Source organism: Hyperolius riggenbachi, chromosome 4, assembly GCF_040937935.1.
Source record: "Hyperolius riggenbachi isolate aHypRig1 chromosome 4, aHypRig1.pri, whole genome shotgun sequence".
In the NCBI taxonomy this organism is placed as follows: Eukaryota; Metazoa; Chordata; class Amphibia; order Anura; family Hyperoliidae; genus Hyperolius; species Hyperolius riggenbachi.
In genome coordinates, this window is record NC_090649.1 from 122,945,095 (window position 1) to 122,961,792 (window position 16,698).

The 16,698-nt window shown below is 44.7% G+C and overlaps 1 protein-coding gene across 2 annotated transcripts in view; it reads right to left on the bottom strand.

Moving 5' to 3' along the window:
* Window positions 1–7,999: 7,999 nt before the first annotated feature.
* Window positions 8,000–16,698, bottom strand: part of SLC19A3 (solute carrier family 19 member 3) — a 43,991-nt gene continuing 35,292 nt past the window's right edge. For both annotated transcript variants that reach the window (XM_068280526.1, XM_068280527.1), the window contains 2 exons: window positions 12,106–12,247; window positions 8,000–9,206 (listed from right to left, as the gene is read on the bottom strand). In XM_068280526.1, the coding sequence (XP_068136627.1) occupies window positions 9,069–9,206; window positions 12,106–12,247 (280 nt within the window). In that variant the 3' untranslated portion in view covers window positions 8,000–9,068. The remainder of the gene's footprint in view (window positions 9,207–12,105; window positions 12,248–16,698) is intronic.

The following is a 16,698-nucleotide window of genomic DNA, read 5'->3' on the forward strand; positions in this document are numbered from 1 at the left end:
AGCGCGAATAGTGAATGGGCTATTCGAGTTCACTCGAATAGCCCCTTTGAAAAGCTGCAGCTATTCGAGCTCGAATACCGAGCTCGAATAGCTGAAAAAGAGCTCGAATATTCGAGCTACTCAAATATTCGAGCTCTGCTGAGCACCACTGGAGAGGAGCATAGTGAGTCCGTGGCAGATTTCATTTTTTTTTGTCGCAAGTTAGAAGAAATGGAAACTTTTTTTTTTTTTTACTTTTTTTTTGTCACAAAGTGTCATTTTCCGCTAACTTGTGACAAAAAATAAAATCTTCTATGAACTCACCATGCCTCTCAGTGAATACTTTGGGATGTCTTCTTTCCAAAATGGGGTCATTTGGGGGGTATTTATACTATCCTGGAATTTTAGCACCTCATGAAACATGACAGGTGCTCAGAAAAGTCGGAGATGCTTCAAAATGGGAAAATTCACTTTTTGCACCATAGTTTGTAAACACTATAACTTTTACCCAAACCAATAAATATACACTGAATAGTTTTTTGTTTTTTTTTATCAAAGACATGTAGCAGAATAACTTTCGCGCTCAAATGTATAGGAAATTTTACTTTATTTGAAAAATGTCAGCACAGAGTTAAAAAAGTCATTTTTTTGACAAAATTCATGTCTTTTTTGATGAATATAATAAAAACTAAAACTCGCAGCAGCAATCAAATGGCACCAAAAGAAAGCTGTATTAGTGACAAGAAAAGGAGGTAAAATTCATTTAGGTGGTAGCTTGTATGACCGAGCAATAAACCGTTAAAGCTGCAGTGGTCTGAATGGAAAAAAAGGCTCTGGTCCTTAAGGGGTTTTATGACTGCAGTCCTTAAAGCGGAATATAACCCTGCATTTCAGCTTTGCTCTAAAACATTATTTACAGCATATTATATGCAAAAAGCATTTTTTTTTTTTTACTAGACCAGCATTGGAAGGGTTGAACACAGAGGTTTCAAGTTCCGTGGAGAGATATGCAGAAGTTCAGATTGTTACATTCTATTTAGTTAAATGTATCTATTGAGAAATGTTACACACTCTTTGGCTGTCCTCCAGCTCCTTCTCAGTCAGAGAGAGTGAGTCACATTCAACACTTAGATACATTTATGTAAACAAAATGTATCTATGTCAGCTTCGGATGCGTCTGCACAAATCTCCAGGAACTTTAAAGCTCTGTGTAATCCTTCCAATGCTGGTCTAGTAAAAAAAAAATGCTGGTTGCATACAATATACTGTAAATAATGTTTTAGAGCAAAGTTGAAATGCAGGGTTATATTCCGCTTTAAGTGGTTAAAGAGAATCTGTACTCTAAAATTTTTACAGCAAAAAGCATACCATTCTATTCATTATGTTCTCCTGGGCCCCTCTGTGCTGTTTCTGCCACTCTCTGCTGCAATCCTGGCTTGTAATTAACAGTTTTAGGCAGTGTTTACAAACAAACTAACCAGCTTGTGATAGGCTCACATAAGCAGAGTGTGTGAGTCATACAGAGCCTGCAGGGGGCCTTCAGAGGGTGTTTATCGCTTCTATCCAATCACAAGTAGCCCTGCACATTCCACACATTCAAGCCTTAGCCAGACAGAAGGAAACAGATTAGATCATATAACAGAGATAACACAGCCACTGTGCAATTAGGAAAGGCTGCAGGAAGCCAGAGCACATTAGAACAGGCAAAGGAACTTATAGGATAGAAGAACTAAGGCTGAAAATGTTGTTACAGAGTTTCTTTAAAGTGAACCTTAACTGTCCTAAAAAAAAAACAATACTTACCTGGGCTTCCCCAAGACCCCTGCAGCCACCCTGTACCCTTGCAGGTCCTTTACAATCCTACGTTCCCCCACTGCGGGTTAGTTTAATTTTCCGCCGACTGAGAGTTGGCCCCTGTCCACGTCTCTCCTTGTACACGTTCCTGTTGTCAAGTGCGTCTTGCGCAGGCACAGTAAGAGAAACCTTGTACTTCACCTGCGCAGGACGCGCTTGACGATGGGAACGCGTACAAGGAGATGCGTGGACAGGGGCCAATTCTCAGTCAGTCAAAAATGAAACTAACCCGCGGAGGGGGAACAGACAATTGTAGAGGACCGTCGAGGGCACAGGACGGATGCAGGGGGCTTGGAGAAGCCCTAGGTAAGTGAAAGTTATTTATTTCTAGAAGACAGTTAAGGTTCACTTTAAGGTTAAAGAGGAACTTCAGCCTAAACAAACATACTGTCATTAATTTACATTAGTTATGTTAATTAAAATAGACAGTTAATATAATCTCTTACCCACCCTGTTTTAAAAGAACAGGCAAATGTTTGTGATTTCATTGGACAGCCATCTTTTTCATGGGGGCAGCCATCTTTTTGGTTGAAAGGAGGTGACGGAGCATGAGACACAACTGTCCTGTCTCCTGATCACCCCTCCCAACTGCACGCGCTAGGCTTCAAATCTCAAATTCAAAATAAAAAAAAATAAAAAAAATTGCACCAAAACAGAAGGAAAACAACAACATTAGAAATCCCATCATGCTTTGCACAGCATCAGGGGAAAAATGAGTTCTGATGCTGTGAAACTGTTAAAAAAACAAACACCAAGCCTTTTCAGTGCTGCTGAGTAGATTTTTAGTCTGGAGGTTCACTTTAAGCCAGAAGAAAAAAACAAAAAACCTTATGGGGGATACTTACCTTGGGAAGGGAAAGCCTCTGGATCCTAATGAGGCTTCCCCCATCCTCCTCAGTTCTAGCTATCCAGCACTGGAAGCCCCCCAATCCACAGCCAAAAAAGATATTGGCTGTGACACCGGTGCAGTAGCACCTGCAATATTTACCTTTCTTGTGGGAGAGCTGGCAGGCACTCGGGGGGAGCTGTCGTAGACCGGCCAAAAACACCCGGTGAACCATGTGCTCAAGACAGAGGCAAAAATATGTGCAGGCAAACAAAAGAAGAAGAAAAGTCTGGCACTATGGTTTATTCAATGCAGCAAAAAACAGATGAGTGATATATAGTGCTTTCAACTTGCAAAAAGTATGGCTTGAACAGACATCGAGAAAGAACATCACACAGTGTTGGGCTGTACCTGGGTGTAGGAGAGGTAGCAGGTGTGGGCGCCAAAAAGGTGCACGGTCCTTACGACCGTTTCCCTAGGCGGTTGCCGAGCTTCATCTGAGGTGTGCACAAGTGACTGGAACGCCGGTGGGGCTTTAAATGCGCGCTTGTTACAAGACGCGCTTCCGTGTCTCTGGGAAGACCCACCCACCATCAATGATTGGTCCAGTGTAATACTCTAATAGCTAGCGAGTGGGAGGTGTTAAGTTACGTCAAGAAGGTCGCGTGCATGCGTCATACATGACGCAGCAGCCAGCGGCCAATAAAAAAGCAACTAGGAGACGTCCAGCTACAAAAGAGAGGTCGCGTATATGCGTCATCTATGACGCTACAGACGGTGACCAAAAGCTGGACGAATCCCGCCCACAAAAAATGTATGTAAACAAAGGCTGCGATAATAAAACACTCAGGCTGGTCGTTGCTATGGCAACCCGAGTGGCTACATCCACATAAACACAGTGGTTGGGCACAAACGAAGAGCCACAGCAAACACAAACCTGATGGGGAGGAGGACTAAACTGTCGCCGCAGCAAACGAAGCGTGGCGCGGCGACCTTTATTGGTTACTCAAAGTGTGGAATCATTTCATACACTGGAGTGGGGCCGAACCTCCGATTTTAGGTTCGCGAACCGGGTTCGCGAACTTCCGTGTAAGGTTCGGTTCGCGTAAAAGTTCGCGAACCGCCATAGACTTCAATGGGGATGCAAACTTTGAAAAAAAAAATTATGCAGGCCACAAAAGTGATGGAAAAGATGTTTCAAGGGGTCTAACACCTGGACCCCCAGGTGGAGGAGTGGGATACACGCCAAAAGTCCCCGGGAAAAATCTGGATTTGACGCAAAGCAGCGTTTTAAGGGCAGAAATCACATTGAATGCTAAATGACAGGCCTAAAGTGCTTTAAAACATCTTGCATGTGTATACATCAATCAGGTAGTGTAATTAAGGTACTGCTTCACACTGACACACCAAACTCTCCGTGTAACGCACCGCAAACAGCTGTTTGTGTAGTGACGACCGTGCTGGACTGGTGCGCACCATGGCGAGAACAGGTATGCAGTGGCGGGTTCACTGAACAGAACAGGTATGCAGTGGCGGGTTCACTGAACAGAACAGGTATGCAGTGGCGGGTTCACTGAACAGAACAGGTATGCAGTGGCGGGTTCACTGAACAGAACAGGTATACAGTGGCGGGTTCACAGAACAGGTATGCAGTGGCAGGTTCACTGAACAGGTATGCAGTGGTGGGTTCACTGAACAGGTATGCAGTGGTGGGTTCACTGAACAGGTATGCAGTGGTGGGTTCACTGAACAGGTATGCAGTGGTGGGTTCACAGTACAGGTATGCAGTGGTGGGTTCACTGAACAGGTATGCAGTGGCGGGTTCACTGAACAGGTATGCAGTGGCAGGTTCACTGAACAGGTATGCAGTGGCAGGTTCACTGAACAGGTATGCAGTGGCAGGTTCACTGAACAGGTATGCAGTGGTGGGTTCACTGAACAGGTATGCAGTGGTGGGTTCACAGAACAGGTATGCAGTGGCAGGTTCACTGAACAGGTTCACTGAACAGGTATGCAGGTACTGAACAGAACAGGTATGCAGCCAGGAACAAGCTAAGCCTAACTAATCTTTCCCTATGAGACAGTCTGCAGCAGCTCGCCCTACTCTCACTAACGCAGGCACACGAGTGAGCGTAAAGGCCGCCGCTGCCTGCCTTGTATTAGGGGGGGGGGGGGGAGTGGCTCCAGGGGCTAGTGCAGCCTAATTGGCTACACTGGGCCTGCTGACTGTGATGTAGAGGGTCAAAGTTGACCCTCATGGTGCATTATGGGGCGAACCGAACTTCCGCAAAAGTTCACCTGCGGGACGCGAACGCGAACCACTGAAGTTCGCATGGAACCGTTCGCAGGCGAACCGTTCGGCCCAACTCTACACTGGGGCTTATTAGCTTGAATGCAGCGAAGAAGGAGAGTAAGACAAAGTACTGGATCGCCATGATGGCAGGGTGGGAGGTGGATCCACGTGACCTAGAAGTGAAAAGTATGCAGAGTGAAACGTGAGAAAATGGAAAAAACAGAAAAGAAGAGAAAAGAAAACGTGAATGGGACACCTAGAAGGCAAATAGAGAGAGAGGTCAGAGCCAATCACCTGGCAGTGTTAAGCATATTAGGAGGAGTCGAGTTGCATCATGGTAATTGTATGAAGATGCATACATTTTATTAGTTTTATTAAATAGAGTAGAAAAAAACCCCAAAGGGGTAATTAAAACCTAAAAAAATATATATAAAAAACCATGATGCAAACTATATTAAAAGTATCAGGGCAACAAGAGGCGGCCAGGAGGAAATGGAGATAAAGAGAAGGGACCTATGGGTCCAAGAAACATGCAAGGTCGACATAATTATTTAGGCCAAACGCACCCATAGCGTTAGTACGCAAAATCCAATGCGCTTCTTGCCTGAGCAAGAGCTTTTTCCTATCACCCCCCCTGCGGGGGGTGTTGCAAACATCAATGCATGCAAAGGATAAAAGATTGGGATTGTTTTGGTGGACAGCCGACATGTGCTCGACTATCCTTGGACAACCTTTGTCCTTAGGCAATAAGCGTACATGTTCCAGGATGCGTTCTGCACACCTCAGATGAAGCTCGGCAACCGCCTAGCGAAACGGTCGTAAGGACCGTGCACCTTTTTGGCGCCCACACCTGCTACCTCTCCTACACCCAGGTACAGCCCAACACTGTGTGATGTTCTTTCTCGATGTCTGTTCAAGCCATACTTGTTGCAAGTTGAACGCACTATATATCACTCATCTGTTTTTTGCTGCATTGAATAAACCATAGTGCCAGACTTTTCTTGTTCTTTTGTTTGCCTGCAATATTTACCTTCCCCGCCTCGAGCGCAGTAGCGACTTTCCACTCTCTCCAATCCCGATTAGGCTCGGCTGTATCCGCCAGAGCCCAAGCAGAGCGCTGCCACAGCAAATACGCTGGATCGCAGTAGGTAAACATTTACCAATACTCTCCGTTGTTCAGTGGCTGGATCAACAGGACAGAGGAGGATGGGGGAAACCTCATCAGGATCCAGAGGCTTCCCCCTCCCAAGGTAAGTATCCATCACAGGGTTTTCTTTTCTTACAGATTTTATTTAACCCAATTAAATGGGTGTAGTTTTACATGCATATAGGCCTCAGAACGTAATCCCTTGTATGTGAATATTTGCCCCTGATTGCCTTCCAGAATTGCTGTGTTGACCACGGTCACCACTAGGTTCTGCAAGCCCATCTCTCCTGCTGAAAGCTTGATCACACTGAGGTGAGTATGGTATAGAGTGTCATGTCAATGTCTACTGTAACCAGATTAGGAATCTGCTTTAAAAAAATGCAAAGTAGATGTCAGTGTTCTATAAATACATAACCATTATAATACTAGCTTAAAACTACACATGCCTGGATAGTCCACAAAAACTTGTTTGGCACTCGATTTGTTTTGGATACCATACATGTTTGTGTGCATTCTGCCACAGCAGCTAATGATGTCAATGAAAAAAGACGTGTGAAATTATGTTGCACTGAGTTTTTTCCATGCATGTGAAATCAACATTTCAATGTGAACAATTAATTGGCCTTGAGTCACAAAAGGGTGCTAACTTAGTTAGCACGCCTAAAAGCCCCTTAGCATGCCTAAAGCCCTTTAGGGCACGCAAAATTCAGAAACGTTGCATCGGGTGCGATGAAAACGTTGCACCAGGTGCACCTGAAACGTCGCAGGGGTGCACCCGAAACGTTGCACAGTGTGATGTGTTCGTCGCACAGTGTGACTTTTTGGGCACACCCAGGGCGACGTTTTGGGCGCATCCGGTGCAACATTTTGCGTGCTACGGCCAGCACTAAACTTTTCGCCTGATCAATAAAAGCTTTAGGCGTGCTGAGTTAGCACCCTTTAGTGAATCGAGGCCAAAGTCTTCTAGGGGCTGGAAGAAGCCCAGGTAAGTAAAGCTGCATATACTTTTTTGATTTTGCAACTCCTTTAAATACAAATACGAATTTTCATGCAGGAAAAGGCATGATATTTTGAAAGAATGTATATGCAAACTATAGCCGATTATGCTTTCTGACAGAAGTCTAAACCCCAAAACTTGGCTGAATGTGTTAGCTATATATGTTACGGCCAGAACCCGAAGTGTGGCCACTTCGCGTTCTGGCCAGCCACTTCGGGTTCTGGCCGGCCAATTTGCGAAGTGGCCGCAGCGCAGCGGCCAATGTTAGAAATGCAAAGCTACACTTATTTTACGGCCGTCTCGCTGCGGCCAAATGTATTAAAAGTTGCTTAAATTTAATGAAATATAGCCGGCGGCGATGTGATAGATGAAGCCGCCGGCTTTCGCACTGCCTCCCCCGATTCTCTCCCCCCCCCCCGCCTCTCTCCTTGTCCCCGCCTTCCATACAATACGGAGCCGCCGGGAGAGTCGTTCGTTGCGGCAGGGGAAGCAGAGCGGGGAGGCTGCAGACATTGTTTCTGCCAGCACCCGCTCTGCAGGAACGGCAGGATTCCCCTGCCGCGACGAACGACTCTCGGGGACACGCGGGTCCCCGCCCGGCTGCTCCGTATGTCGTATAGGAGGCAGGGAGAGGAGAGAGGCGGGGGGAGGAGGAGAGGAGGAGGAGGCAGTGCAAAAGCCGGCGGCTTCATCTATCACATTGCCGCCGGCTATATTTAATTAAATTAAACAACTTTTAATACAATTTGGCCGCAGCGAGACGGCTGTAAAATAAATGTAAACTTTCCATTTCTAACATTGGCCGCTGCGCTGCGGCCACTTCGCACATTGGCCGGCCAGAACCCGAAGTGGCCGGCCAGAACTAGAAGTGGCCACACTTCGGGTTCTGGCCGTAACATATACATTTTATGTATTCATACTACTTGCCACCATCGTCCAATATTACATGTAAGTACATTTTAAAATACTGTTAGCATGAGGATTCACCATCAACATTTCGCTATCAACCAACATTTCCACACAGTGGTGCATATTCAATATTAACCAGTGCTAAAATTGCCAGCGCAAAACAATTTTACCGGTGCTTTCGCTGCCAACCCAGCACGTTTCACAATTAGCACAACACACATTACCTAGGTAACGACCATACTGCTTGTGTAACGCATGCTACGCAAATAGCGTTACATGCTTTAGCAATATGGGCATTACCTAAGTAACACAGATCAAGCCTATATATCTTGATCTGTGTATCTATATCGTATACGAGGCCAATATGACAGTGGCTTACATACTGGTCAATTTCCAATGTGCTGCTTGTGCTTGACAATTTTGACATTGGTTAGTAAATGTCCCAATGTTCTAGCTGAGTTTAAAGGGCCCCTGTAACTTAAAGAAAAATTGAATACTTACTCGTGTAAAAGAAAGGGTCTGTAGGGCCCAACAAGACCATTTTGGATATGTTCTCGTGCCCATGCTCCCCTCCGTATATAAGCAAAGCTGTGCTTGCGCGTATGCAGTACAGCCGTGCTTGTACATGGATAAGAATGCAGCCTAAAACTTGTCCTGGCTGAAGCAACTGAGGGTACATGGGGAAACTCCTGGACCATCTAGAGGCTTCCCTCTAAGTGAGTGAGAATATAATTTTTGGGGGTTACAGATTTACTTTAAAGCCTAAGTAAACTCCAATCAAAACCTAATTCCATCTCCCTTCCAAACCACTGCAACCTTGAAGATTGCAGTTTATAAACAAAAGGTTGCAGGATAACTCTTTAGGTCCTTGAGATAGTAGCCACATGACCTCTTGGCTACCACCTCCCTCTGTGCCAGAAGTTGGTCATTGTATGCTTGTCTTTGAGGGGTGGAGTGTTAATATGGACAGCAAGTTTATCCATCCATCCATGGTGCCAGAATATACTTTATATTTATATATTAAAAGACCAGAAATGGCAGTTAACTTCAAAAATTCAGGTCACTACAGCTGATTTTCCTCTACGATGTTTGTACTCTCCTCCTTCTTGTGCCTCTTGCAGCACATCGTTACTATAACATACAGGCTCCTTGCAAAGAAGATTCCCGCAATGACTGCAAAATAGCTTCCATAAACCAGAAACTGAGGAGAAAGAAGGGGGGGGGAGAGAGAGATTAAAATAGTACTCCTCTATATCATATGATGTAGACATATATCATATCAACTTGTCAAAGCAAATCCATTGTGGTATATTTTTAGATGTAAAAAGGTAAGTCCCATACTCAAACAGACCTAAATATTCATTTTTATATAATTTACAGCTTAAAGGACACATCCGAGGAAAAAAAAAACTTACCTGGGGCTTCCTCCAGCCCCTGGCAGCTCCACAACTTCCGGGGTCCTCTCCATTGCAAATGCTGACCTTGCCAGGTCAGCATCTTCTGCATGTGTAGCCATGCCGCTTGCGGTTGCACTCCCGTAGCCGGGAGTGTTATGCACAGGTGCAGTAGTTCTGTGCTTGCACAGAACACTCCAGGCCATGTGATCGCAAGCGCAGAAGGTGCCAACCTGGCGAGGTCAGCATCTGCAACGGAGGAGACACCAAAGCTGTGGTGAGTGATTGATAGGCTGCTGGAGAAGGCCCCAGATAAGTAGGTTTCTTTAAAGAGAAACTCCGACCAAGAATTGAACTTTATCCTAATCAGTAGCTGATACCCCCCCCCCCCCCCTTTTACATAAGAAATCTAGCCCTTTTCACAAACAAACCATCAGGGGGCGCTGTATGACTTTGTGGTGAAACCCCTCCCACAAGAAGCTCTGAGTACCGAGGTACTTCTGGCAGTTTCCTGTCTGTGAACCCTGTTACATTGTGGTAAATAGCTGTTTACAGCTGTCTCCAACTGCCAAAACAGCAAGCAGCAGCTACATCACTTGCCAGCAGTAAAAATGTCACCATGTAATAAATGTCAGAATATAAATCAGGGATTTAAAATATTTTACAATGGGCAAACACTGACTAAATCATTTATACATAATTATTGTAAAAATGAAGCACTTTTTTATTACATTATTTTCACTGGAGTTCCTCTTTAACCACTTAAGCCTAACTGGACGAGATTTCTCGTCCAGTTAGGCTGCGCGCACACCCGCGGGCCCCCCCGTGAGCGCTCCCACTACCTGCCGTTAGCCTAACGAACAGTGAAAGGGATTATAGATCCCTTTCACCGATCGCATCCCCACGGAGAAAAGCCGGCAGCGTCTCTCCAGACGCTGCAGCTTTTCTGCGTGCCAAAAAGTTCCGGGTCGTCTTTCTTCTTCCTGGGAGCGAGCTCGATCGCTCCCAGGACAATTTGACTGTGGCCATCTTGTGGCCAAATAGTAAAACTACACCCACATACATTTCACATTAGACATATACACTTTTTTACATTCAAAATAAACTGTTTACCTCCCACACCAAAATTACCCACATACAATTTTTAATTAAAAAAAATAAAAAATTTTACAATAATAAAAAAAAAAAAAAACACATAAATAGTTACCTAAGGGTCTGAACTTTATAAATATGCATGTCAAAGAAGTATATTAATATATTTTTAAAAAATTATGGGCTTGTAAATAGTGATGGACGCAAATTTAAAAATTGCACCTTTACTTCCAAATAAAATATCGGCGCCATACATTGTGATAGGGACATAATTTAAATGGTGTAATAAGCAGGACAAATTGGCAAATAAAGTACATGGGCTTTAATTATGGAGGCATGTATGAATTTTAAACTATAATGGCCAAAAACTGAGAAATAATAATTTTTTTCCATTTCTTTCTTATTCTTCCTGTTAAAATGCATTTACAGTAAAGTGGCTCTTAGCAAAATGTATCACCCACAGAAAGCCTAATTGGTGGCGGATAAAAACAAGATATAGATCCATTCATTGCGATGAGTAGTGATAAAGTTATTGGCAAATGAATGGGAGGTGAAAGTTTCTCAGATGCAAAAAAATGTCAACCCTGTGGGCTTAAGTGGTTAAAGAACAGGTTGCGAAGCATTTATAAACAATTATGGAGTACTGTTAATGAATTCCTATGTGTTAAGAGATACTTGAGGTGTTGTTACTCACAACTGGAAGGACTTGGCCAGTATGATCTTTAATAAAGAGGGTATAGCGTCATATAATGTTTAAGAAACTCTGTTCAATATTACTCCCACACGCTACCTGGCATGCAACATCTTTTGGTTAAACAGGAGTATACAAGGGGTGAGTCTGATGTACCTAAAATGGGCAACTCAGACCAAAGCCTGAAGAAAGTCAAACTTGTTACAGACTATAAAGCCTTGTATGCATGCTAGACTGACCTTAGTTAAGTTAGCTGTTAGCTATTAAGGGCTTGATTCTCTAAACAGCGGTAACTGTTAGCACGGGCGTGTAGTGCCGCTCATGGACTTTTGTACGCGCAAAGTCCCGCGATCGCAGACATTTGCGCACCATAACGTAGACTTTTGCATGCGATCGGGCACCATAACGCGGGACTTTGCGCACACAAAAGTCAGTGAGCGGCACTTCGCGTGGTAACTGCTTAGCACGCCCATGCTAACAGTTACTGCTGTTTAGAGAATCAAAGCCCTAAGTGTGTCTTGGCCAGGTATCTAATGTGTCACCCTGCCTTGTTTGATTAACAAACTCACTAAAGCACCATCTCAGCCAAGTTCTAGCAAGTAGCACCACCCCCTTTCAGAAAAAGGCTCCGGACCTTCTCTATACCTCTTACTTATTTTAATGTCACCGGAGGTGCGCTTTAAAATACAATCAAGTTATCAAACCAAGTGATAAAAAAAAATGCATCCGATTTTTCGACATAATCGATCATTTTATCTATAAAAAGTTGATTTGTTTGAATTGTGTTTTGCCGCTTTTACTACCAAAAACCAGTCTGCAAACCTTGCTTCGAAAAGAGACTGGGGAACAACTGACCCAAACAGCAAGGCAGCATGATTTGTGCTGAGGAACAGTATAGACATGCATTGAAAATAGTGCATTACCTGCGTGACAATGTCTAGGCCCAGGCCTCTGTTGTCAACTACAATAATGGTCAGGATGGTCTGAAGAACCAGAGCAACAAACGTATTCATCCCAAACATCAGTGCGTAGCGCTCCATGCTCAGGTTTACAGCAATCTGAAATCTACATGTGAACAAGTCATGTTAAAATGATGTGCACATAAACAGAGTGAAATGATCTTGAATTATGTTGCTTAGCAGCAGTGATAAACCTTCATTATTCATCTACTTTCACATGGACAGTTGAAAGAGGTTTGTTCATAGGCTGTCAGCTTCTCCTGTGTTTAGGCAGCTGCAAGTGCTCAGAATGGACAGTAGGAGGGCACCAGTCACCTTGCATGTACATCCAAGTGGGCAGTAGCTAGCCGATGGACCTCACGTGGCCAATTTCCTGCTGCACAGTACTGCATGTCAAGCACTGACACACATGTGAGTTACATAGCAACTGGATGGCACTCGGTGACCGGCAGATCACAGGCTAGTCTATGTACCAAGCTCTCCGTTCAGCTGTCCATTTGAAAGATACCTAACTCAAAATTCTGGGAATAAATAAGCGTAACCTCTAAGAGTAGCCTCTACTAAATTCACACACAATTGGAAATGCAATACAATGTCATTCAAATACATTACAGGGGCCCCAGCTCTGCCAACGGCCGGGACTCCCAAATCCCCATGAAACACCAATAGGGGGAGTGCAGGTGAGCCCCAGTGCTCCCACTACCAAGGGATTCACCCACACTGCCTCTATATAAATGCTGATGAAGCAAATGCTCACTCCCAGCCAGCAATTTGCCATTTTATATGGTCCACAAACAGCCTGTCAGCCAATCCCCTGGCAGTGGCAGCACTGGGGCTCACCTGCACTCCCTCTATTGATGTTTCATGGGGATTTGGGGGTCCTGGCCGGTGGCAGAGCCTGGGGCCCCTGCTATGTGCACCAGTGTGTGTGCTTTTAAATTTCTTTTGCAGCTTCCAGCATGTGGTATCAGGTAAGTGGTTAGGGAGAAGTGCAATGGGCTTAATTCACAAAGCTAGCGCTATAACGCGTGTAAATTTGGTGGCTGTTTTCGCGCAAAAAGGGCGCAATTTCGCACGCAAATTAGTGTTTGCGCGTGAAAACCGTTACGCAGAAACGCTAGTGCGACCGTGATAAGAGTGATCACGGCTTTGTGATTCACCAAAGTGTGATAACTGCTATCACAGCAGTTATCACCCAAGCTGCCGCGCACAAAGGTTTGCGCATGAACAGCGTTACTTCGTGTGATAAGCGAAGATTTGAGCGTGGTCACGTGCACTTCTCACGTAAAAAGCGCACCTGATCACGTGCAAACCTTCGCTTATCACACAAAGTAACTCTTTTCGCTCGCAAACCTTTGTGCGCGGCAGCTTGGGTGATAACTGCTGTGATAGCGGTTATCACACTTTAGTGAATCAAGCCTGTTGTTAGCATAATGTGCAGTAATTGCACAAGGGGCTTGATTCACTAAACCGTGATAACTCATATCATGGCCGTTTTTGCGCGCATTTTTGCACAATGGCGCATCATTGCGTTTGCGCACAATCGCAAATTTTTCACTCACAATTGTGAATTTTCGCACGCAAATTCGCAAAAATGCACACAAACGCCGGTGATGTGAGTTATCACGGTTTAGTTAATCGAGCCCTTTGTGCGCTGCGTACCTGGCATAAGATTTGGTGAAGCTGCAAGCGCACAGCAACTATACTAAACTTTAGTGACTCAACCTCAATATGGGGGGCTTGATTCACAAAGCGGTGCTAACTGTTAGCACGCCTGTGAAAACCCCCTTAGCACATCTAAATGAGCTTTTCGCGTGCAAAACTTTACGCGCACACTGCACAGAGCGCATGGCGCTCCGCGCGAAGTGCCCATTAAAGCCAATGGGACTAAGCGCGCGCATAGGACTTTGCGCGCGCAAAAGTTTGCGCGCGGTACTTTGCGCGCGATCTGATTGAGAAAACCATTGCTAACCTACTTAGCACCCTGGTTAGCGCGCCTAAAGACTTTAGACGTGCTAAGTAGGTTAGCACCGCTTTGTGAATCAAGCCCCGAGGTGTGTATGTATCTAGTAGTAGTGAGTTAGTTTCTCTTTATGCTGAGCTACAGTTCTGATAATATTTAAACCTAAAATTGACTGCTTCGCACAGTAAACTGTGGTGATATTGCACGGGAAACAAATTATGCTTTAATATATCACAGGTGATAAATGTAGCACCTCATTATCTCACCCGTGAATTGTTTCCCTTAGAGAATCAGTGCTACTTTCTACCTATTTATCAGTGGGCTATTTATGAAAGTGATAAACACAAAACCATTAATTCAGGGAAATGTCCATAGATTTGAACACTTAGAGCTTGATTCTCTAAACAGCAGTAAGGCCCAGTGCACACCAAGGGCTTGATTCACAATACAGTGCTAACTGTTAGCACGCCTGTGAAAAGCCCCTTAGCACGCCTAAAAGATCTTTTCGTGCGCTAATTTGCGTGCGAACCGCAACGCGCGCAAAGTTATGCGTGCAAAACTTTACACGTGTAAACCGTTATGCGCACAGTAAAACTTTATGCACGCATAAAGGTTTACGCGTGTAAAGTTTTGCGCGCATAACTTTACGCGCGATTTCTTAAAGCTTTGTGCGTGCTAACTACTTAGCACTCTAGTTAGCACGCCCAAAGCCTTTAGGCGTGCTAACTAGGTTAGCACCAATTTGTGAATCGAGCCCCAAAACTGCTAGCAGATCCTCAAAACGCTAGAGGTTTTTGGAGCAGATTTCAGAGCGTTTCTAGGCATGTTTAGAGGTTTTCTAAACATGCCTAGCGTTTTTTAAAGCGTTTTTGTGTAGAAGATTACAAATATTGTTACAGTGAAGCTGTTACTAAACAGCTTCTGTAACAAAAACGCCTGGAAAACCGCTCTGATCTAGCGTTTTCTAGAGCGGTTTGAGCTTTTCCTATACTTTACATTGAGGCAGAAACGCTTCTGCAAACCGCAAAAGTGCTGCAGGACCCACATTTGCGGTTTGCTAAAAACCTCAAACCGCTGGTGTGCACTATCCCATTGAAATACATTAGCCAAGCGTTTTCACAGGCGGAAGCGGTTTGGAAAACACTACAAAAACTGTTTGGTGTGCACCAGGCCTAACTGTTAGCATGGGCATGCTAAGCAGTTACCACGCAAAGTGCCGCTCACAGACATTTGCGCGCGCACAGACACTTTAGGCATGCCGAGGGGCTTTTCACAGGCGTGCTAACAATTAGCACCGCTTTGTGAATCAAGTCCTTGATCGGCATTACTACCCAATTCAATACTTCATGTTTCAGACCTGCGTGTAACAAGAATTCTGAAACACTTCTGGTATACCAGTACCAATTCTATTACCAATGCCTAGGAATAAAGATACAAGATAACAAATCAGCACATTACCCATGAAACAGTAAAAAAGGGAGCATGCAGCAAGTGGACTATTTGGGTGCCGCCAATGCTAAACATCGGTATTTTGGCCCACGGTAAATAGTGGGTGCTGGTACAGTGCACTGCGGATGCCCAAATGCCAATATTTTTAGGCGCCTATAGCGGGGCCCGAGAATTTTTCTTGTCCCAGGGATGCACCGATCGTATCCCGCCGCACACCGTACCGACGCTTCTGGAGATGGGCCCTTAGATAGCTAGTGGGGGATTTAGGCAGGTTGTGTGTCTGTGGAGGTGTTAGGCGTTAGGTAGTGTATGTGTGGGGGGAGTTTAGGCTTAGGCATTAAAGTGGACCCAAATTAAAAATACAAGATTTCAGAAATAAAATCTATTTTCTAAATTATAATAATAAATAGCAGCCTTTTTTTCAGCTGCATGATGACAAATATAAAATATTTTACATTTATTGGAGGAACCCCTCCCCTTCCGTTCAAATTGCCGGGATTTTTCTGGCAAACTGGTGGAGTAGATGGTGTCCGGCAATGGAGGAATTGCTAATGGCTGCCCCCAGTATAACCCTAGCTATGAAAAGAGAAGGGTGAAAAGCATGCACTCAAATGATCATAGGTTTGAAGGAGTGTTTATTTATCTTTGTACGTGTCAGAGTGGTGCAACTAAATATTTTTAATTAAAAAAATGTTTGGTTTGGGTCCGCTTTAAGGTAGCGTGTGCGGAGAGGAGGGAGTGAGTTTTGATTTAGGCAGTAGGTAGGTAGTGTGTGCGGGGGGAGAGGGGGGGGGGTGGTTCTGTGGGAAAGTAGGATTAGGTTTGGCCATAGTAAAGTATCAGTACCACTAGTGCAGGAACATTAACACATACATTTTTACGCATTACTGGTTCAATGCGTAAACATGTACGCATTGAACCAGTAACGCGTAAAAATGTATGTGTTAATGTTCTTGCACTAGCGGGAATGCGTAAAAACGTACGCAATGCGGCCCCCCGACCTCCGAGGTCGGAAAGCTGCCAGCGGGGGACTGGAGCAGCAGTGAGTGACTACGAGGGCACAGGATGGCTGCATGGGGCTGGTAGAAGCCCCAGGTAAGTGAAACTCATTTTTTTATTTTGCTTGGACCTTCCCTTTAATACAG